The sequence below is a fragment of the Ictidomys tridecemlineatus genome, chromosome 3 (assembly GCF_052094955.1).
Source record: "Ictidomys tridecemlineatus isolate mIctTri1 chromosome 3, mIctTri1.hap1, whole genome shotgun sequence".
NCBI classification, from domain to species: domain Eukaryota; kingdom Metazoa; phylum Chordata; class Mammalia; order Rodentia; family Sciuridae; genus Ictidomys; species Ictidomys tridecemlineatus.
This window is the reverse complement of record NC_135479.1, coordinates 190280170-190304364: the sequence shown is the minus strand read 5'-3', so window position 1 is coordinate 190304364 and position 24195 is coordinate 190280170. Positions and strand designations below refer to the sequence as shown.

The 24195-nt window shown below is 34.3% G+C and overlaps 1 protein-coding gene across 2 annotated transcripts in view; it reads left to right on the top strand.

Moving 5' to 3' along the window:
• Nucleotides 1-4246: 4246 nt before the first annotated feature.
• Nucleotides 4247-24195, top strand: part of Samsn1 (SAM domain, SH3 domain and nuclear localization signals 1) — a 143565-nt gene continuing 123616 nt past the window's right edge. Inside the window, exons 1-2 of one of the 2 annotated variants that reach the window (XM_078044466.1) lie at nt 4247-4368; nt 10152-10283. In XM_078044466.1, the coding sequence (XP_077900592.1) occupies nt 4345-4368; nt 10152-10283 (156 nt within the window). In that variant the 5' untranslated portion in view covers nt 4247-4344. The remainder of the gene's footprint in view (nt 4369-10151; nt 10284-24195) is intronic. The other variant, XM_078044467.1, reaches the window with a different exon arrangement.

Sequence of the window (24195 nt, the reverse complement as noted above, 5' to 3'; positions counted from 1 at the left end):
TGGGACATAACTTCTGAGTATGTGTAAAATTTTTCATAGTCATTTTTTAGAAAAATATCAGGAATTAAAATGCTATTCTTACTCTTAATAGAGACAATTATAAGGAAGAGACTCCAAATTCTAGTTTTATCTTTTGATTAAATTTTGCTATTACAGCTTCTCAAAATATTTCTTAAATAGTTCTCATTGAAATTACTCACTTAGGAAAGTATGAAGAAATAGAGAAACTTGCAGGGGTGCTTAGGATGCTGGGAGGCATAACTGAAGGACATCCAAACTGAGGGCTGATGACTATGTGATGTTCATTTCTTGTGTCAGATATCATCTGCATGAGGACCTAGTGCTCAAGCTTCTGTAGTCATCTTCAACCATGAAAGGAAGGCAGGGCAACTATACACAGTGCCTATGTCTCTGACCTCACTGACCCTTGGCCAGTGCCAACAAGTGCCAATCTGCAGCCAATCTTATATGAGAAGAATGCTTCTTAACAAATGCTCTCAGTCATGTGAACCATTACCTGCAACTCAAAGAATTCTTATCTAATAATACTTAAAAGCAGAAGGCACCAATATAAGTTTCTAGGTGTTGCTAATTAAAGAAAAGGGGAAAACATAGCTCTCCTTTCAAAAGGCATTAGAAATAATTGTTATTTAAATAAAAAAATAAGTATGGGATCATCTGACTAAGAAATTTCCAAGATGTAAATTTACTTTCATTATACAGTCATCCTTTGATAGATACCTAAGTTGATTGTATATGTTAGCTATTTTGAATATTGCTATAATGAACATGGGGGTACAGATTCTTCTTTGACATACTGATCTTATTTCCTTTGAATATATATCCAGTAGTGGGATTGCTGGAAAATATGTTATTATAAACAATGAAATACTATTCAGCTTTTAAAAAGAAAGAAATATGTCATTTGTGACAGTATGGATGAATCCAGAGGACATTATGTTAAGTGAAATAAGCCAGACACAGAAAGATAAAAAGCAAATGATTTCTATTTTATGAAACCTGAAGAAGTTGAACTCATAGAAAGAAAATAATAGATTGATTACTGTTAAGGGGTATGGAGATATGGGAAGTTGGCAATAGTAGAGATTGCTAGTCAAAGGATACAAAGTTTCAATTAAATAAGAATAATTTTTAGGGGAGAACTACTGTCCAACACAATGACTATAGTTAACAATGTTTTGTATAACTGTAAATTGCTGACATAGTAGATTTAAGTGTTTTCATCGAAAATAAGTGGTAGGTAGATAAAATAATTCATATGTTAATTAATTTGATATAACCATTCCACAGACTTACAATTGGCCTTCTGAATCTCTGGATTCCATTCATGTGGACTCAACTGACTGTAGATTTTTCTAACTGCAGATTGAAAAGATGGCATAATTTCGTGTGAACATACTTTATATACATAGTTACAAAAAACTGTTCTGTGAATGGGTAATTATGAATGTAACGCACTCCACTATTGTCATGTATGTAAAAATAATAAAAAGAGAAAATATTCTAAAGAGAAAAAAATGTCTCTGTGCTGAACATATATAGTCTGTATTCTTGTCATCCTTTCCTAAATAATACAACTACTTACATAGCATTTGCATGTGTGGGTATTGTAAGTAAAAGAGATGATGTCCCATTCAGGTTATTTTCGAATAAATGCCATTTTATTTAAGAGGCTTGAACGTTCATGGATTTTGTTGTCCACCAGGAGTCCCTGAACCCATACCCCTTGGGTACCAAAGGAGGACTATATTTCAAAGCATATGCAATGCTGATTAACTTGATTTAACTCTCCACATAAGTATTTTAAAACATCATGTTGTACAACAGAAGTATTTTTTTTAATTTGGCAATTACAAATAAATAAGAGGAAAAAATAATATTAAGTTAAAACAAATTTAACTTTTAGAAATATTATTATATGTAACAATAATTAGACTTGAAATATATCTAAGAATAAAAGGACTAGATATATATCGAAGAATCACCTGGTTGCTTCTTTCACAAAGCTATGTTTATCATGGCCATTTCAAAGAGAGTTTGCTCTAGATATAGAGCTAAGTACTATCCTACAATTTACAGAAGATGATAAAGATAAAATTTAGGATCAGAATTTCTGGATTAAATTCTAGAATCTACCACTTTATAGTTTTGGCCTTGGGAAAATTACTTATTTTTAGTCTTAATTTCTACATCTTTAAAATAGAAAAAAATACTTTTTAAGGTTTTGTGAAGGTAGAATAAGACAATATACAATGAGTGCTTATTTTTACAACTTACTAAAGTTACTGCAATCAAAGCAGCATAGCACCTTAAAATATACAGTCTGGAGAATCCAGACATAAACTCTCATAATGCATGTAGAATGATTTTCAATAAGGATATTTAGACTACTCAATGGAGAAAGGATATTCTTTTCAACACATGGTGTTGGAAAAACTGGATATGAACATGAAAAATAATGCATTTTGATCTTTACCCACCATATACAAAAATTAACTCAAAATGAATAGAAACCCAAATATGAGAGTTAAAACTGAAAAATTCTTAGAAGAAAACAGGAAGAAATCTTGATACTGGATTTGTCAATTGTTTATTGGATATGACTTCAAAAGCTTGAGCAACAAAGGCAAAATAGATAACCCAGATGAATTAAAATTTCTGTGTATCAAAGAATATTATTAATAGAATGAAAAGCAACCCATAGAATGGGAGATAATATTTGCATGTCATATCTAACAAGAAATTAATATTGAGACTATAACTCCTACAATTCAACAACAAATAGCCTGATTAAAAATGGATTTCAATAAACTCATGTATCCAAGGGGATACAACAAATAGCCTGATTAAAAATGGATTTCAATAAACTCATGTATCCAAGGGGATACCAAGAATACTGATTTTCACAACTTACTATAAAGCAATTGTAATCCAATTAGTATGGAACTTTAATAAATATACACATATAGACGAATAGTATAGCACTGAAAACCCAAGGAAGGTATGCAAATGATCAATAAACACTATATCACTAGTAATTAAGCAACTGTAATAAAAACTATGAGCTACTACTTCATCCCCATTAGGATGGCCAGTGTGTAGATATAAATTTAAAAAAAAAGTGTTTATGAGGATGTGGAGAATAGAGACCTGGGTGGGAATGTGACATGTTTCAGCCACTGTAAAAAATAGCACGGTGGTTCCTCTTCAACAAAGAACTACTGTATGATCCAACAATGCTACTTCTGGGTAAATACCCCAAAGAATTGAAAACAGGGATTTGAGCAGATATTTTTATACAGATGTTCATAGCAGCCTTATATACAATTGCCAAAAGATAGAAGCAACCCAAATGTCCATCAATAGATGAATGAAATATATCAAATAAAATATGATATACAAATAAAATGAAATATTATTCAGCTTTAAAAATGAAGAAAATTCTGACATGCTATATCGTGGTGGATGCACTCTGAAAACATTAGGGTAAGTAAAATAAGCTGCTCACAAAAGGACAAATATTGTGTAATTCCATTTATATTTGATATCTAGGGAAGCCCAGTTTATAAAGGCAGAATGTAGCATGTGGTAGCCAGGATCTGGGGAGAAGGAAAAAAATGGGGAGTTACTATTGAGTAGGTATAGAAATTCAGTTAGTGAACTTAAAAATGTTCTGGTGATGAGTTGGAAGATTGTACAATAATGTAAATGTACTGAACACCACAAAAGTGTGTATCTAACAGTGACTAAAATGGCAATTTTTATATTATATATATATTGACCCAATAAAAATGTGCTTATCTTTGTATCATGTCATGCAAGTGATTAAACTTTGTAACTTTGTGGATGTCAAAAAAAAAAAAGAGGAATGGAAGATGGGGAGGAACATAAGAGAGAGCCTTGATCTGACATATTTAAAGGGAAAGGGTTACTTTCGCATTGAGGAAAGATGTGTCCTTCTGGGTTTTGCTTCATTTTTTAAATATAGTTAACTAGACCTACAGTTGTTTATGCTGCATCCTGCCCCCACCCCCTGATTTTAGGAATATCACCATCACCTTTGATATCTATTTACACAGATCATGGTTAAGTCTCATTCTCTCATTTCATTAGTCAGGGTTCTTCATTACTTTAGGAAATTGTTTGTTCAATAAAGACCTATCTCATTTGATAATGGTCGCTGAATCCCCTGGATTATGGCAGGGATTTGATTTTGTAATAATCTCTCAGGAGAACTGTCCAAACAGCTGTGAAGGCAAGACAGAGCGACCAGGGGCAATCGTATTCTTTAAAGCACAGCAAGAGAGACTGAAGCTGATCAAAATGAATCTTTTCTGCTTTTCGCTGGTGAGTTCTTTTATAGGCCCCATTTACGTTCTCATTTTTATGTTGTTGCGTCAAATAAAAGGAGTGAAATTAAGCTTTTATCCTAAGCTTCCTGATGTCAGTAATACATTTAGTGTTTCATAAAATAGTTCCCTTCAGAAAGAACAGAAATAATGCTTTCATTTAGTGCCTGTTAACTCTGTTCAGAGACAAGCAACTTAAAACAAATACATTCACCTACAATGATTATTAGTAATTTAATATTTTTATGATGACTTTAAAAGTATGGTCTTCTGTGCACAGTACTTTTGAGGGACTACTTTCTTCTACTTGTTATTAATATGAGAAAAACTGTTGGAAAATATGCTGCATTGGGGTTACTTGCTTTGCTTTGAGATATTCCAGGAATCAAAAATTTTTCTTTATTGTTTGAGTAATGAATTGCATTCAATGTTGGCTTGGTTAACTTCCATAGAGGCAGTTTTCTGAGTTACACTGAATTGTAAATGCAAGGTACAATAGATGAAGCCAGTCCTGGAGATGTGCTCACTCAAGGGTATAAGCATCTCTCAAATTCCTTTTTTACATTATTACTTTTTATTTTCTTTAGCCTGAGGTGGATCAGTGAAAGTTATCAGGTAGTCATAGATCTGGAAATATTTATAATTCTAACCTGCAATTGTGACCATATGCCAATGCTTAAAAGTGGATTTAAAAATAATTTTATTCATTTCTATCTGTGTTTACAGCAAGGCGTTAAGCCTATTCATTGGCATTTCAAGATGTCGTTGGGCGATCCCTCTCATTTGGGAAAATAAAATGGTCTACTTTTGATGTTTGTTTTCTTTCCAAATTGCAAATAAGATTAACATAAGTACTAGAGATGGTGCTAACATACATTGCAATACCTAAACAGGCGGCATTTTAAGCCAAGATAAGGGATTTAATCTCGGAGCATCTTGAAAAATAAAATGCAATTGTGAGTTGTGAGAGGCTGAATCATCGAGTTTAAGTTGCCTGTGTAGTCCAATTTACTAAATAACTGCCAGCTCTCAACTTTGCTTTGTGCCATATAAATCTGACTACAGAAATCCCATTTCAGGTGATTTAAGTGGTATTTTGCATTTTTTTCTAGTTGATCTAAAATAGCTATATATGGTTTATCTGAATACACTTCCCATGGAAATAGGCAGTGTAGCACCAAAGAGGATTGCATTCTGAAATCATTTTGAATGGTAATATAATCAGTATGCTAATGTCTCTATAACATAGCATGGTTCAGCATGGTATAGCATACACTTGTAATCCTACTGCTAAAGACATATGACTATATAATGAGCGTGATTGTTTTTCTCAGTAATATAGAGAAGGAAACACATACTATAAAGAATTTCTTTAAAGTCCTGGCTCATGGACTTGATGACTGTAACATGTTTTTCTATCTTTAAAAATTATGTTTATGAAGTTACTTGCTTAGAAGCATTTTATTAGATTGAACCATCAAAGACACTCAATCACGTGTTCAAGCATTCCAAAGTTTGTTATAAAAATTAATTGCTTTAATAAGAAAATACATATGTAATATTTGAAAAATACTAAAGTTCTTTTTTAAAAATTCCTTTTCATGGAGTAAATAAAAAAATTAGCATATTGATTCTCAACCAAAGTGTTCTGACAGCGTACTTTTATGATCAGTAAACAAACAAACAAACAAAAAAAGGTGGGGGGTGGTTAATAAGCTTTTACCAGGAATTTACTCATAATCCAAAACATATTTTATTTGTCTGTAAGAATGCAAACATGGGACTCTGTTCATTTCAGATATGAAAATCATTGAGTGGAAAGATTACAGAATTTAAAAATGAAGATATATATATATATGTATATATATATATACATATATATATATTGATTTAAAGGTCAATATATATATTGACCTTTAAATCTCTGGGAAGCAGGTGATTTTAAATATTAAGTATATCATGGAGAAAATAGTGAAAGAGTTAAATATTCTCTTATTTCAGTGTAGGGGGGAAATTGTAAATCTTTTAGTAAATGGGGTTTTTAAGAGAAATATAAAGCAGAAACTTAATAAACTACCCATTCAGAACCAGGAGTACTATAAATAATCCATTAAAGGTGATTGCTATTATTTTGGATCTATAAACTTGAAATGGGGTCTCTCAAAAGGGAGGCAGAAATACTCCTTTATATATGCCACTCTGACTCCACAATTTTTCTTGGGATTTTATGTTGTGATGAGCATTTTTAAAAGCTTGGTCATTTGAAGCAAAGTGATTTTCTTATTGGGCTCATCATACAGTTATTGAGTTTAGCATGACTTTGTAACCCATGAGGTTGTGAATCAATTATCCCTGCACCATTTCTTTAGTGATTTGAAGCCCTGCCTCTATCTTTATTTTGACTTTCTAGTCTATCTCTCTTTCCCTCACCTTTTGCTATTTCTTTGACACACCTATTTAATATAATTCTAATGTCAGGTAGATACCTTACTTAGAAGAATACATCCTCCTTCTCCTTCCAAGTTTTGACTTTTAAAAGTCTTTGTTCTTCTTTATCAATTTAGGATCATCTAATCAAAATCCTGCTCCAGATTTTCATATAATTTGACAGCAGATCCTAAGTTATCTACAAAAATATACAGCCTTATTTTTATCAATTCATTTAATTTTTTCATGGCCTTTAGTGATGTTTTAGAATTTTCTCTATGAAATTTTTACACAAACTTGGTTCAATTTGTTGCTGGAAATCTAAGTACGTTGGCTGCCATTATAAACATTTTTTCCTTAATTTGCTTTTGCTAATTTATATATACACTGTGATTTTTAGATATTGGTATTACAAATAAAGAATTTTGCTAAATTAAACTTTCTTGGTAGTCTGTGTGTACTCAGATTTTCAAATGCAATCTATCAATTTCCTTCTTCTCAACTTCTTACTCTCTTCTCTGACATTGACAGGAGAGAATGCTATGATGCAGGCATCATATAATTTCTAACTAGGATTTGTGCAATTACTTCTAATTGAGTTTACCTAAGGAGTTTGATAAACAACCCTAATCAGGATAAGAAAGTCCCATCTTTTCCCAAACAGTAAGATTTTTTCACAGATATTAAAATTTTCAACTGCCTTAGAAGATTTGTTAGGATAAACATTCTCATGAATATTTAATGTATATTTATATGTTGAAACATCCTAACATTCCTGTATTAAGCACGGATAGGCCATGATGTATCTTCATATACACCATGAGTTTTAATTTTCTTGACATTTTATTAGGATTTTAAAAAGCAGGTTAAGAAAAATTAATCTATTGTTTTCTTGCATTGAGCTGAAAGTGCCATCATTTTCTTTTGCCAGAGTTGCTGTTTGTCCTATGTTGTAGCCTCTCAATATACTTTGTCTGCATGTTCATGTCTTTTCCATTTTTCCTCTAATGCTGCAGTCTGGGCAAAGTCTTCAGCATTTTTGTACTTCTCAGGATAGAGAAGTTCATCCCAATTTTCAATTATTCAATATGAATGTCTGCAATTATGATATTCATTTTTAAGGTTTTTTTTCAAAATTGTTTGGTTTTGCTCCTATTTAATTACTCTTGTTTCATTATAAATTATTTATTTTTAATCAGATATTATATTTTCATTTATCATTGTGAAGATCATAAATATTCTTTCTTAAATTATTTCTCCATCTGTTTTACGATTTTAGTTTCATCTGGAATGAACTGTTTTATTTTCAGATTTTCTGGTTGGCTCTCTTTCTCAGCATTCGATCCCTTCCCATGCTTTGGCTTTTTGAATGACAAGTCTCATCTTTCTCTCTTTCCCCGTGCTCTTTCGCGCTCTCCTTCCTGGCTTCTTCATCTTTCTCTCTCTACTTGTAGACATACCTCTCAAGTGTCTCTGTGGCCTGTTTAGAACCAGGAGTACATTGCTGGTGCTGGGAGTTCACATCCAAGGTGATACATGGTGTATTACTGATCCAGACCCTGAACCATTGGGAGCTTTATCTCATTTTGCTGGCAGTGTTTTGAATTTTGTTTTTCTATCCTTTAGCTGCCTATAAGCAGAACCCCAGCAACTGCTGACAGAAGATTCTTTTCTGTCTCATTTAGATTTCAGATAAAGTGCTGTATGCGGAAGACATCTTATTACCCCTATGAGGTTTAAGTCTGGCCCATGCTGCCTGTTACTGGAGGAAGGTGTAGCACGCTCTTTTGCTTTGCTCACTCTGTGTTTCTGTTGGTTTGGGGTTCATTTCATGTTAATAAATGTTAGAGCCTGCATATCTTCCTTAACATCTTATTTTCACAATAATGTGCCATGTGTTTGGAACAGTGGTTATGCAAAATAAGAAACTGCAAAGCATAATGGCTGAAAGTTCTAAATGTAGACAGTGTACTCAAACTTTACTTTGCTAATATGGTAATAAAATATGTTTTTAAAAACAAAAACATCTTCAGTACAGTATGTTTAAAAAATAAGTTGAGATATATAGTCCATCAGACCTTTGTATTGATGACACCATCATCAGCATCACTAGTTAATGTACCTAGAATGAAGTATGTAACTCTCTCCTTTAAGTTTGCTTGCAGATGATGCCAGAAACTAAAACTCATTCTGTCTAAAAATGGAGGACAAAAGCAAGTCAATTAAGTTTACTTCAAAAATGCAAGGAAAAGTCATAATATCATTCACAATGGTTTATATATGTCACAAAAGATTAAAAACAAAGAATATTATTTGTAGTATGCATTTTCTAAACACTAATATTAATGCCTTTACTATCTGTGTGAAATACTTTTGCTATTTCAAGGAATACAGAGTTTTCATTTTATCATTATGGCTCCTCTTCATGGTGAATAAAACTGCTGCTTTACAGCTGAAAATGCTCAAGTATAGCAGATTGTCTTTCTTATACAAGTAAGGGATAGTAAATAAAGATGCACGTGATTAAATCCCGTGACCCAAACAGTATATTGGATGGATCAAGGAGGCTTCGTTATAGGAGTTTGAACTGAAAGTCTTCATCATCATGCCTCTTGAGGAATTGCTTCAGTTTTTTGATCATGCTTCTTCACGTTTAATTCTTTTACTATTTGTTATTTATTTATTTATTTTTATTTTCTTTTTAGATATACATGACAGTAGAATGTGTTTTAATGTTTTATACATAAGTGGAGTATAACTTATTCTAATTAGGATCCCATTCTTGTGGCTGAACATGATGTAAAGTTTCACTGGTCATGTATTTATGGATGAACACAGACAATTTATGTCCAATTTATTCTACTGTATTTCCTTTTCCCATCTTCACTTCCTTCCCTTCATTTCCCTTTGTCTAATCTAATGAACTTCTATCCCCACCACCCCTTACTGTGTGCTAGCATCTATATATCAGAGAACATTCGACCTTTGTTTTTGGGGGATTGATTTATTTCACTTAGAATGATAATCTCCAGTCTATCTGTTTACCAGCAAATGCCATAATGCCATTCTTTATGGCTGAGTAATAATATATTATCATGTATATATATCATATTTTCTTTGTCTATTTATCTGTTGAAGGGTACCTACATTGGTTTCATGTCTTGTAAGTGGTGAGAATGCTTTTCTTCACTGTTGTGTTCGCTGCTGAAAAGTATTGTACTATAAACTCTTGATCCCTGTGTCTAGCATAATTAAGGCAGAGTACTATGTATAGGTAGGTTGATAACTTAGGTGCTATTTCAAGGAAAATGATTTTTTCTCTTAGTCTTTAACTCACACATCTCTGCCTTGCAGGAGGGATCTACGGATAGCTTATATGAACCAACCTCAGGGCAGCAAGCTAACCAAGAAAGCAGCCGTGGAGGAGCCAGCTGTCCTGTCTCACCCACTGAGGACAGGGCACAAATACACCACAATCTCTTCATGGTGAGTAAAGCCTTGAGTGCAGCAAATTTCTTTTCCATTGCATATTTAGACTCATTGCTCAATGACACCTGTTAATACAGCAAAAATCCACTGTTCTCAGAAAAGTTCTTCATTTACGTTTTTTTTTTTTTTTTTTTTTGTACTGGGGATTGAAATCAGGGGTATTCAACCACTGAGCCACATCCCCAGCCCTATTTTATATTTTATTTAGAGACAGGGTCTCACTGAATTGCTTAGCACCTCAAAGTTGCTGAGGCCTGCCTTGGCCTCCTATGCTGCTGGGATTAGGGCATGCGCCACTGCACCTGTGATTTTGTTTACTTTTAGTTTCTGAGTTTCTCCTCGTTGTGGCAGCTTTCATGATTTTGGCTTAATATGAACTACTCCTTATTGATTATGCATATAGTATATATTAGGTGATCACACAAATTAAAATATTTAATACTCAAAACATTATAATTACAGACATTTTCTTGATGAGAAATTGCAGGAGAGAAAGGCAAGATAATTGGCCAAAGGCAATAAGCCATTATGTGTTACATTGGCAGGTGTCTTCATCAGTGGCTTCTGGTTAACCAGTTCTGGGTGTGTGTGTGTGTGTGTGTGTGTGTGTGTGTGTGTGTGTGTGGTGTGTTTGGGGAGGGGATACATGGATTTGTAGAATATGTCAACTCCCACAACGTAAACATGTGTCCCTTCTAGCTAATTTACAGCTTCCAAAGGTTAGCTACAGGATTGCAATACCTAATATTTAATTATTAATTATTTTGAACACTGACTTCAGCATACCACCATCAGTTTTCCAATCCTGTAGCCTAACCACTTTACTAAACTATTTCTTAAATTTGCAAACACATATTATCAGCTTAAAAAATAGGTTACCAGAATGGAAATGCAAACATTTTTGTAAATTATCATTAAAGTGACAGAGATACAAAGTTCTCTGAGTTCTGCAAGAACAGGGACCTTTTTTAAAATAATGCTATCTATTCTAACTCTTAGTTGTGCTGTATTTAAAACAATTCTATACTAAAAAACTTGTTTAACTTCATTGTGACTCAGGACAATAAAATATTTTTAAAATGTCTGCTGCAAGTGAGAATATTTTAGGTATCATCTCCTGCCCTTACAATCAAACTTTTGCCCAATAAATCACAAGTAATTAATGTTAGTGATAATTTATGCAGTGCCTCTGTTTTTGTAAAGCACTAAACTCAGTGATATGTATATATGAAATTATTTATATTTATTCCCACAACAATTTCAGAAAGGTTTAGAAATGTTGAGAAAAGTAACTTGCCAAGTTAAAAAGAGGATGTATGAGGATTCAAGCCCAGATATTTTTTACTCTAGAGAAAGGGTTACAATAAAGGCCTTCAGAGTTTTACACTTGCCTTCACACCCACCAATTTTGTTCTTTGGTTACATTGAAAACTGCTTATTTTTATGGCTTACAAAAGATTTCTGCTTCTCAGAAGCATAGATCAACTAGAAAGCAATGCTATTAGTGAACAAGTTCAACAATTAGTTTCAGTAAAATAGAAATAAGACAAAAACATTTTCAATCCAGTGAAAACTCTTTCCTCACTTCTATACCCTTTGCAATATCCATAGATGTTGGCATTGACAGATGTGAATATGAGGAGGCAGAAATATATTTTACATATTTATGTGTGAGAGAGAGAGATCATTTACATAGAGACCCTTCTTTGACCTCATAGAATGTTTATATGCATTTTCACCCTGTAATTAAAAGGAAAAATTGAATAGAGCCTGAAGATGTTTCCTCAAATGTGTGAATTTAATAAGTATGCATGACAAATAAACAAGTTCATGGCCAACTAGCCTACAAGAATTTTTTTTTCAAAAATCATGTATCTTACAACAATAAATGATAATAATAAAAACATGATTTAAATTGCTACAGTTCTCTCCCTTTCTGTTTCAGTATTTAGTTAAAAACTTATGTATATAAACAAACTTGTATGTGTATATGTATGTGTGTGCACACATAGGATATCTATATGTGTGAGTGTGTGTGTGTGTGTGTGTGTGTGTGTGTGTGTGTATACACACCCATAAACTGAAAGGTCAGTTTGACCATTGATTCCACCATTTCATTATTGAATTAAACTGATCTTACTAAATTATATTTGATAATTTTTATATTAGCAATGAAAATAGTTCCTCTGTTGGATAAAATAAAGTCAGTCTTCTAATAATGAAATTAAAAGATTTTAAGGATCTGCATTCTTAATCTTCCTAGTTCATGGTTTGAAGTTTTCCTGATTTTCCCTCTGAGCCTCTGAAGAACAGATTTCTTTTTTTAACCCTAGTATTTGTGTTTATTTCAGTCTTCCCCTTCCTTTCTTTTTTCCCCTAATTCAAGAGAAATATATTTTGGAAAAATCTTGACAATATCAGAAAAATATTATTTTTGACTGGGTTCTCCAGAAATACTGTGAGCACTCCCCTAATGTGGATTCTGCTCTGCCAGGAGTTCCTAACCCTCAATCTAATCGTGTCTGTAGCCTTCCCAGAGAGGACAGGTGCTCTCAAAAGCTGTAGCACCAACCTGACAGCACTGCTAGTTGTTACAGTGAAAATTACAACTCAACCTGAAAATAATGTCATAGGCCAGATGAATTGAAAAGAAAAATCAAAAAAAGAGAAGACTGCTCAGGTTTTTTTTTTTTTTGGCTTCTAGTAAGAGCTATTGTATTCATACATAGTTATTAAGAATTTTACTATTTGGAAAATAATTTTAAGCATGGAGGGGAGTTCCATGGACAAACATAAGATTATCCAGAATCTCAAACAAGATGATCTGGTATAGACCAACTGCACAATTAAGGGTAGCAGAGATGTTGGGGGAGAGGGGATAAGTTTTCCAGTGAGGAACATTATGTATAGTTGGCTTGTAATTAAATGCAGTAGTTCCAGGAGAGGATGAAAATTTGGAACTGATCCAAAGAGGAATCACTTAAAACATGATATTTTATTAAATTTGAAAAAGAGAATAATTTCATCTAGTCTATTAGCAAAATCAAGGAGTTTTGTAAGGAATCCTGCTAAAAACAGTGGGTAAAAACTCCATAGAGTGAACAAATATAAATATAAATATTATATGCATAATATATATAACAAGTATAAATATGAATGTTGAAAAAAAATGTAGTAGCATTCTAAACTAAGGACTGACCACTCTCTTATTATATTAAGTGTTGAATGTACATGCTTGGTCCTGTACATGCTGCAGTATCTCCTGATTATGTCCAAGCGTAATAAATATCTTGAATTAGAAAAAGAGTGAGAACATAAAATTTTGTATCTCTGCCAATTTGGGGTTAACTAGATCAAACCTTAAATATCTGGTTTGCCATCTATATTGATTGATGGAAGCAAATAATCATCAATTTTCAACTTCATTTTGTATCTCATAAATTAAATTGATGAGAAATTTGAGCCTTTTTAAAAAATGACTTTATATGTAAGGCAGGGGCTATGTTTCTTTTATTTATATCTCGCACGTAGTGGTTGCTCAATAAATATTTGTATACTAAATAAATGGATTAATGCAGGTGCATTTCTTAAGCTAACAAAAGTATTAATAATGGTGATTCAATGATGCAAGGTCTAAAAGTGTGAACTTTGGTGGAGGGCAGAAATGAATTCTCTACTTATGAGGTGTATGACCTTGGAAATGTGCTTGAATTCTCTAAACCTCAGTTTCCTTCTGCTGTAGAACATGGAGAAAGAGTCTCTTTATCAATCTGGCCAAGCATGATTGCAGACAACAGAATCTGCTCTTGATAATGTAAGCTGAAAGGATTTAGCACATACGTTAGAAGACCATCAGAAGGGATGATATTTCATATTTCAGAACAAGGATTGCAAATTACAGCCTGAGCAGCCTGAATTTATACTGTCTATGAACTAAGAATGGCCTTTACATTTTTAAAAGTTTGTTTAAAAACAAAAATAAATGAGCCAATAGAATGCAATAAAATCTATCTGCAGCCTAAATTATTTCTATCTGGCTCTTTACAGAAAAAGGTTGCCATCTCTGCCTTAGAGCTGTACCATACAGCCACAGGTGGCAATCGAGTATTTGAAAAATGGCTAGTCTAAATGCAGATGGCACTAAGTGTAAAAAAGTAAGCCATATTGTAAAGACTTCATATAAAAAGAGTGTGAAATATTGTAACAGTTTTATATTGATTGTTGAAATGATACTATCTGAGGTAGGTCAAATAAAATGTCAGTCATTTCTTTGACATAGTTGCTGGATATGGGGCTCCACTTCCGCTTCCCACCTTCTGGATTTCTTGTAAATGCATGCATTCTGCCACACTTAAGTCACATCCGTTATCCAGACTTCAAGGGAACTTGTGAAATGCAATTTTCAGCCTCTAGCTCCTGCATCCGGGAGACAAGGCAGAGGAAAACATGCCAGAGCCACACCTCTGCAGTAGGCACAAAGAGGGATTGACTTTCTGCAGGTGGCTCTTCTCTTTCGTAGATAGTGTCTTTTCCACCTCATGATCCAATTGTTAAGCTCATGTTGAAAATAACTTGGAGACAACTATCCTCTGATTTTGGGGTTTGTAAAATGTTAACAAATTAAAACATAATTTTTTCTCCCAGTTAAGATGGAGAAAAATGGCAAAAGACAAAGCTATTTAATACCATTCTATTTTAGAAGAAATTGCAAAGATTTATTACACAGAAAGACTTTGTTGTAACTTCTGGCTGCTGTTTTTAAGAGTGGCTGGACTTCAGGATGACCTAAAGATTCAAACAGATAGCTAAAACCCACCCTGAACCTATTCCTGTTCATTAGAAATAGCAGGACCCACATGTTTAATTTTAGACATTCTAGTAGTCACAATTCAAAAAAAAAAATTAAAGAGAAATAGGTGAAGTCGGTTTAAAAATCTATTTTACTTAAATGAATTAATCCAAAATATTTTCATTTCAATACACAACTAGTTATATTCTTGTATGTAAGCTAACACTTTGGGATCCAGTGTGCATTTTAATACTAAGCAGCACATCTCAATTCAGACACTAGGGCTTCAATGGTTAAAGTGAGCTCAGCCTCAGAGAAGCAATAAAAATGGTATGTTTTTACCCACCTTTGGTTTTCAAATCAGAATCAAATCAAAATTTATTTCCTAAAACGCATCAGGTACATGTGCAGTGCTCCATACCCACATGAACATTTGATGTTGGTGACAGAATTGAAACATCAGATAACTAGATAGTATTAATTGTCTTCATTTAGGGCAGTGTAAGTATTAAAGAGTAAAAATACTCCATGACAAGATTTGGTTACGTAGATTTAGGATGAATACAGATATTAAAATTTAACTACACTTGATAAGAAATATTTATTTACATATTTAGAAAGAAATAAGATTATAGGGAGCATAGGTATTTACCAGGGATGAAGCTGAGATGGAGACTCGGTTGAAGTGACAGGTGGAGTCAAGACTGGAGTTCTGGCTTCCCAAACACTGCGCTTGTTAACTGGCCTCTGCCCCAAGTGTGTTTGTGTATGGTGCAGGCACACATGGGTACATAAGAGTGAGATACTAGAAGAGGTGTTAGTGGGAGAATGTTTTTGGGAGATGAAAGTGAGGAGGAGGGCAAGATAGCATGAGGAAAAAAACCTCTCCACAATATAATATATATGCTAAATATAATCTGTTATCTAGAGGACATAGCAGACAGAACTGAGATTGGCAATGAAGTTAATAGACTAGCATTTTATTCTTGATCCCAGGCTGGGAACTGTGTATCCTAGGGAATGTTATTGAACTTCTCTGACCTTAAATTTTCTGAGCAATAGAATATGGATAAAAATATCTGTCTCTTCATTTGTAGGGAGGATCAAATGTTAGAAGACATTTTAAGCACCTGGCACAGTGTGTGTTAATGATCATTTCCCTTCCTTCTGCAAACCATCACACTGGGGCAGAGTGATCTTTTAATTTAATATCCTTGATTAAATGACTTTAAGTCAAACTCTAACTTGAGCGTCATATCGTTTTAAAATAATTTCTCAAAATAATTTGTAATCAGCACTCCTTACCTAAAAGCATTGATTTTTACTGCCTGGACAAGAAGAAGCAACAGGATTTATTGTTGATGTGCATTAGGAAACCTGAGATTTTAATCTCTGCAAATTGCTTCAAAATCCCAGGTGTAGTGCAATGTTTGACAATTCAACCTCAGATTCCCCACCACACATAGATAGTGGTAAACAAGAAAATCTATCATAGTGAACAATTGTTCACCTACTAACTCATATTTCAATGTTTTCCTTTTAAACTTAAATATATAAAAACCGAAAGTTTATTTTTTAAAAAATATATCCACTTATCCACATTCTGCATTCATGAAAAGCACAGGAGAAATCAATAAAATTGGTCCCAGCTACTAGATGTTAATGAGAGGGTAATATAGCAGAATCAAGCATAGTTTTAAACACAAACAATGTGAAGCGTGTCTAACAGTTGGTTAGAACTCAGTACTAATGAGGCCAAGGTCAGGGGTTTAATCCTCTTATGGCCAGTTAGTTTTTGCTCTATCCTGTACCCTCTAGCAACATTTGTGACCCCAGCCAGATATCTTGGATATGCACTCCACTGATCATCAAAGGGTCTGGGTTGGAGGACAGGGGCCACCACACAAAACAATTACCCATGACAGGAAAGGCAACTCCAGGGAAGATCTACCTTGCTTCCTTTGCCCGTGAAGGCTTTCCATCACTATAATCAGTCTCAAGGCCACCAGGTGCAAGTCTCAGCCTCAGCTTATTTTCATGAGAAAATAGCAAAAGCATTAAGAAAGAAAACTGAGTTCTCACCCTGGCTTGGTTCCTAAATAGCATTAAAGAAGTCATTATCCAGTCTGGAACTCAGTTTCCACCTCTACAAAATGAAAAGATTAGATTAGGTGCTCTCTAAGGCACCTTACTGCTCTCAAATGATTCCATGAATACATTTAAAGTTTCTTTTTTCTTGCAAGGGGGAAGAACTGTTTAACATTAAATGTTATTGTTTTCCTTTCCGAATTGCAGGCAGAATTCTAAGTTGGCCTCAAATGAACTCCTCTATGTTAGGTAGGATTTTCTGAGGAATGTTCCTAAGTGTGTGTGTGTGTGTGTGTGTGTGTGTGTGTGTGTATGAAAAAGAGAGAGGGAGAGAAAAAGAGATTTTAAGTAATTGACTCATGTAATTGTGTAGGGCAGTCTAAGCAGGCTGCAGACCCAAGGAAGAGTTTATGTTAAAGTGGAAATTTGAGGGTAGTCTGGAGGCAGAATTCCCTCTTCCTTGGATGAGATTGGTGGAAGTGTTCTTAACACCTTAAATTAGAAAAGATTAGATTAGGTGCTCTCTAAGGCACCTCAATTAATTGATTAATTGAGGCCCACCCCCATAATGAAGGGTGATTTGCTTTACTTAAAGTCTACTGATTGAAATGTCAATCTCATCTATGAAATGCTTTCATGACAACATTATAGAAAACATCCGTGTTTTACCACATATTTTAGTAATATGACCTACACATGTTGACACACAAAAATAACCATCATATCTGCCCTTGAGTACTTGTGTTGTTGCGTGACCCTCACTCTGCTATGTGACTTAATTTTAATTGAATATGGCAAAGGTGACAAGAGTGACTTCATAATGAGATTACAAAAGCCTTGCTATGAAATTGCCATTATTACTTTTTTGGATTGCACATTACTCTAAAGCAAGATCCCACATAGAAGAATCCCATGTGGCAAGGAACAACCAGTAAGAAAATGAGGCTTTCAATTTCACAGCCTCTGGAAAATTGAATGTTGTTGACAATCATTGTGTGAGGCTGGAAGAAGACCCTTTCCCTAGCTGAAACTACAAATGAGACCTTAGTCCTTGGGCCAACAGCTTTTTGCAACCTTTTGAGAGACTACAAAACACAGAAATGAGTGAGATGATTTAGTCATAGAAATTGTGAGATTAAGAAATGTGTATTATTGTCAGTCACTAAATTTTGGAATAATTGGTTGTGTAATAAAAAAATAACTGATATAGAAATTTGAATTAATATAAATATTGATCAGGGTTATTCATAGTTAATCCAATCCAAGCTAATTTAAGCCAAATAAAATACATACAAGTTACTCAGAGTTCAAAATTTTTGTAACTCTCAGCTTGCAGAAATTACTATAATAATTACTACTTCTGCCACAACCAGGAAATAGCCCAATCAAGAAGTCACCACTGCAGTGGTGGGTTCCAGAATCTATCTCACTGTCTCTGTTGAGATATGTGACATTCAAAAAGACTGCTTGGGGGTAATGGAGATAACGGGGATTTGGGGAGGGGGAGCATGGGGAGGAATGGAGGAACTTTAGATAGGGCAAAGGGGAGGTGGGAAGGAGAGGGGACAGGGGTAGAAAGATGGTGGAATGAGTTGGACATCATTACCCTAAGTACAGGTATGAAAACACGAATGGTGTGACTCTATTCTGTGTACAACCAGAGACATGAAAAACTGTGCTCTGTATGGGTACTATGAATTGAAATGCATTCTGCTGTCATATATAACAAATTAGAATAAATAAATAATTTAAAAAAAAACTGCTTGAGACAGGCACAATGGTGCATGCTTGTAATCCCAGTCACGGGGGAGGTTGAGGTGGGAGGATCTCAAGTTCAAAGTGAGCCTCAGCAACTTAGGGAGACCCTGTCTCAAACATAATAAGGGCTAATGAAGTAGTAGATCATGGTAACACACTCCTAGGTTCAATCCTTAGTACCAAAAAATAAAAAATAAAAAGGCTGCTCACACTTTGATTTTTCCCTATGTAGTATATTAGTGTCTACAACTTGGTGCCTATGATAGGTGGGATCTGAACAGTCAGTTATAGCAGTCAGGATAGTTAGATATGTTTCCTCCCTTTCTTCCCTACCTTTTCCATCTCCTCTTTCTCTTCTTCCTCCTCCTTCTACATACTGATTTTCAGGTAAATGAATGATAGATGTCCATACACATACACACACACACACACACACACACACACTACCCAAATATCTACAGAATAACATAAGAAATCATGTGATTAGATTCTGTAGTATAAATATCAAGTATAACTTCTGTAAGAATTGCCAAAAAAGAAATTTAAAAATAATACCATATAGTAAGTAGGAATACAGAATTTTGCAGGTTAACCAATATTAAAAATCCCAGCTTTGAAATTAACCAGCTATGTGATCTTGCATAAGTTCCCTAAACTCCTTAAGCTTTTATTTTTCTCTTACAATATGAGAAAAACATTTGTGTCCTCTTCATCATCAGGTGAGAATAAAAAGTGATGAGGTATTTCACATTTATGAGCACAGTGCCTGGCACAAAGTAAGTGATCAATAAGAAGGTGTTCACTCTAGGCATGTAACTGTGGTTTGTGGTTTAATGGTGCAAGCTGCATGGAGAAAGTGAGATTTAAGCTGAGCTTAAGAAGGAAGAACTAGAGTCAAAATTGGTGAAAGGTTTTGATCTCATCCAGGGAGGCCAATACAACAACAAAATGTGGTGAAAGGCAGGTGGGTAAGACATTATATTTGCACAGGGTCCTAGCACCTTTTATAAAAGGCCTTAAAAAGCACTTAGAGTCTAGTGCCTTATAAATGGATAAATGGACGTGTTGAAATGTGGCATGTCATCTTAGAATAGGTGAGTAATGGAGAGGTCAAGGTAGGTCACTCCCAGGTTGGTATTCTAACCACTTAACTGCATTTCTTACTTGGCTCCAAACTATTAAAGTTGGGAGTTTTTCGTTCTGCCTCCATATTAACATCAGCATTGACATAGCCATTAATAACAGAGACACTAAAGGAAGAAAATGAGATTAACAATGGCATCCCATCAGCTTGGTCTTCATCAAACTATGAACAAGAGAAGTCAGTGTCAAAACAGTGCATGTAATCCTTTCCTTCATTTCTGGATCTCATGACTTGCAACATGCCAACATATAAAGCATAGGTTGTATTCATTAAAAAGACTGCACTTTTCTTCCTCTGCTTATTTTTTTCCTATTATATGTATGATTGCATACAGCATATTCTGCCACCAATTTATATGTGACACTTTTGGGTGGATTTAATTGGTTTTTTCTCCCGTAAATAGAGATTTATGTTAAACTAAAATGGAATCAATAGATTAAGGTTAATTATGCCCTGTTCTCCTTTTTATTTCCTGGGCGTATGATACGATTACTAATTGAATCTAATGAAAGCCATAGTTATCTCTTTAATCATGTTTTTAAAGAAAAAGCTGTAAAGCAAAAAAAAAAAAAAGTCCATTCCCACTTCAATTTTCTCTTAAAAGCTTTGTCATCCCTATTGGCTTTGGGTAGATCAGGAATCACAGCTTATTTCTACTGAAAGGGATTTTAAGTTTCTCAAATCTTCATTCTATGGATGTGAAGAACTGAGAGGGTCTTTGGATCTTGCCCAATTTATTTACAGGGGGCAACGGGCCAGATTTTGGAGGTGCTGGTTTAGTTCTTTTCTATCATAAGAAGGAATTGATAATTTTACTCATCTCATTGTCAATCACTCTTCTTGCATGTTTCTTTGGCTTGACCTTGTTCCATTTGTGACTATGAGGATTAAATAAAATAATGATATAAGTGTCAGGAAACATGAAATGTAATATTAAATATGAGTTGTTCTTTCTGTATCTGAAATCTGGTGCAAATATAATCTCATAAATCACAACACATTTAGGGCTATTTAAGATAGCTCTCTGTTTCAAGAAATCTGAAAGGGATTTTTTATGTTTGTAAAAAAGAAGACTCTTTTATAATGCAAATAACCATCCCCTAGGTAACCTGTTTTGCCATCCTGGATATTTATAGTGCTATGAGAAGAGTTTGTTACTTCAAGATTGATAGACAGCTCACTTAGCACACCAGTAGACAAATGGCAAAGTTCATATGCAATTTACAAGCTCTATCCTTGATGGATTAGATATGGTCCCTGTGCATTCTCCAGGCACTACAAGCCATAGGATCAGCCCTGAGATGAGGGGCCGTGTGTGGATGCTATATATCACCCTCTTAGAGAAATCAGAATTCATTAGCTCTCGAGGATTGTTACCTCGAGACAGGAGCTGTGCGGGCTGGCAAGCAAGTCTCCTTTCCCAGCAGGATGAGCTGACTGTTGCTTTTTCTTGGTTTTATTCTCATGGGAGGATGAAATCTGTTTTTCCTGAGAAGCATGGCACTATTACGGTAAAAATCTGGGGGCGTCCAATTGCAGAATGTCATCTAAATTCATGGTTCCTTAAGTGTCTATTTTTAATTAAATGTGTTGTATTAAATTACTGAGCATTTCTAAATGATGATAGTGGTGGCATTCACAAAAAGACTCATGCTTTAAAACACATAACTGTGTGGTCTACATACTTGTCTTCATATAGTACTAAACAATTAGTATTTGTGCTTCAATAATGGTAAGCTTTCTGAATTATTTGTTTCTAGTGACATATGGTGTTACATTTTCTCTGCATTTTTTGTAGCTGATCCTCTGGCCAATAGTGCTTATTTGTGAAATCTCTAATCTAGATGACAGATGAATTCTGTATCTTTGCAGCTAAGTTATAGTGCTATGAGAAGAACAATAACTTTATGTTATCGTGGAGATACTAAGCATAAAATCTATTTTACCCCTTGCTAGTTATGTGATCTTAGGCAAGAATCTTGACAATTCTCTGCCTCAGTTTTCTTCTTAATAAACTGAGGATAATGTGATGGTATAAACTGCATAGCACAGGTTTGAGGATTAAATGAATTACTAGTATGTAGAGCCCTTTGAACTTGTGTGTGTTCTACCATGATTGTTCTGCAAGTGAGTAAAGTCAAGACATTACTAAAGGGAAAACATTGAAGCCTGGTCACTCTTAGTCACTGACTTTAACTAATTGTGCTCAGACTAGGCACAGTTATCAAACTTCTCCTTTGTGATCTGTTCCATATCCTGGGAGAGTTCTTCATGGTGTTTTTTCCCACATGTTTATAGTCAGGTTCAGAGGCAAGACAGAGGGGTTCATGACTGATAGACTCCTTCATATTTGTGATCACCCTCCCTTGTTTTTAGAACAGGGTTGATAGCTGGATATGCATTCTTTCCTCACCCTGCTGTCTTCTGGTGCACTGCAAAATGGTTCTTCTTTATTAACTTTGATGCATCCTAGTTATCCTCTTTGCTAGGTGGTCTTAGAAGTTTTAAAAGGGGACTGAGGATGTAGCTTAGTTGTAGAGCACTTACCTAGCATGTATGATACCTGGGTCCAATCCACAATATCACAAAAAAAAGAGGAGAAAGAAAAAATTAAATAAGTTTTATTAACGTTATATCTTTTTTTGGACATCTCTAGGAACTTTTGTTGATGCACAGGAAGATGAGAAGTTTGGAAGTGGAATTTTTTGAATTACTGCACTATAATTTTAATAAAACCATTTTAGTTATGCAGGTGAATTATCTTTGTTCTTTCAAGAGATTGTATTGAAAAACTAGAAATCAAATTACTTTAATGGAAATTCATATGTATATATACAAACACATATATACATGTGTACATATATATGTGTTTGTATATATGTTCAGTTCTTGCCTGATATCAGAATTTTATGTAACTATTAGTGAAAAATTCACCAAATGAGAAATAGCACTATCTATAAGTATTTTTAATGTGCTTGGCATCATGCATGGATTTAATTCAGATTAGCTTATTTAGCCTTCAAAATTAAGAAACTGGAATCTGAGAGGGTCCTGAGATCAATAGTCATTGATGGTAGATAACTGAGAGAAAATTACTTGAAATTCCTCATTGTTTCCAAAATAGGGATGGGTACAGGAAATGCTACCTCAAAATGTGCCACCTTGGTATACAGAGAATTTTAAGCTGAAGGAAATTGAGAAAAAAACATAGAAGGAGAAAGTTCTCTTTGACCTGTTTCTACCTTCTCGTTCCTAAAGTGGGTCATAGAGATCAATATTTTCCTTGCCCATTTCTCCCCTGAAGTAGGTCACAGAAACTAGGATTTCCCTTGCTCCTTTTCCTGGATGCTGACCATAAAACCTAAGAAGGTTACTCTCTGATATTCTCCCTTTCTCCTCTCTGGAAGGCTTTCTGGCCACAGGTATTCTGCCTTATCCCTGGAGAGAAGACATGTCACATAAAGAGTCTAGGAAGCTGAACAAAAACCCAGACCTTTTTAGGTTCCCCCAGGATCCCACCAGTAGATCATACCTTAGTATCCTCTATACCTCTGTGTGACTGTCCATAAAAATACACAGATTTCCCTAGAACTTTGGATTTTCATTTTTAAGTTATCCATGCCATGTGTGTATGTATATATATATATTCTTTAATAAGTACTTTTCTTTTTTTAAAAAATCTGTTTTTCATTATAGAGGTGTCAGCCAGGAACCTTGAAAGTTGAGAAAAGAAATATTTTCTCCCTTATAATAGTGTCAGTACATAGTAGATGCTCAGTAAATGTTTGTTAAACCAACTGCCAATGTAGGAATGAATGAATTGTACAATTCCAAATAAGTATAGTAGAATAATTTAATCAAGAAAACACACTGCATGCATGACCCTAGGCAAGTCAATTTACCATTTTAAGCCTCAGTTAACTCACTTGTAAATCAAAGGGAAGATCCCATCAGTTTCACAGTCTTAAAAATTCACCATGGGTTTTACACCAGCAGTTACTGTCAATCATTTTTATCTGGTATAGAAACACCTTTGATATTTCCATTAGCTAGAAAACAAGAGCTCCTAACATGTACTTCATTCTTCCTTTTGATGTTGTAATTTGAAAATGAGATTGGTAAACCAATAA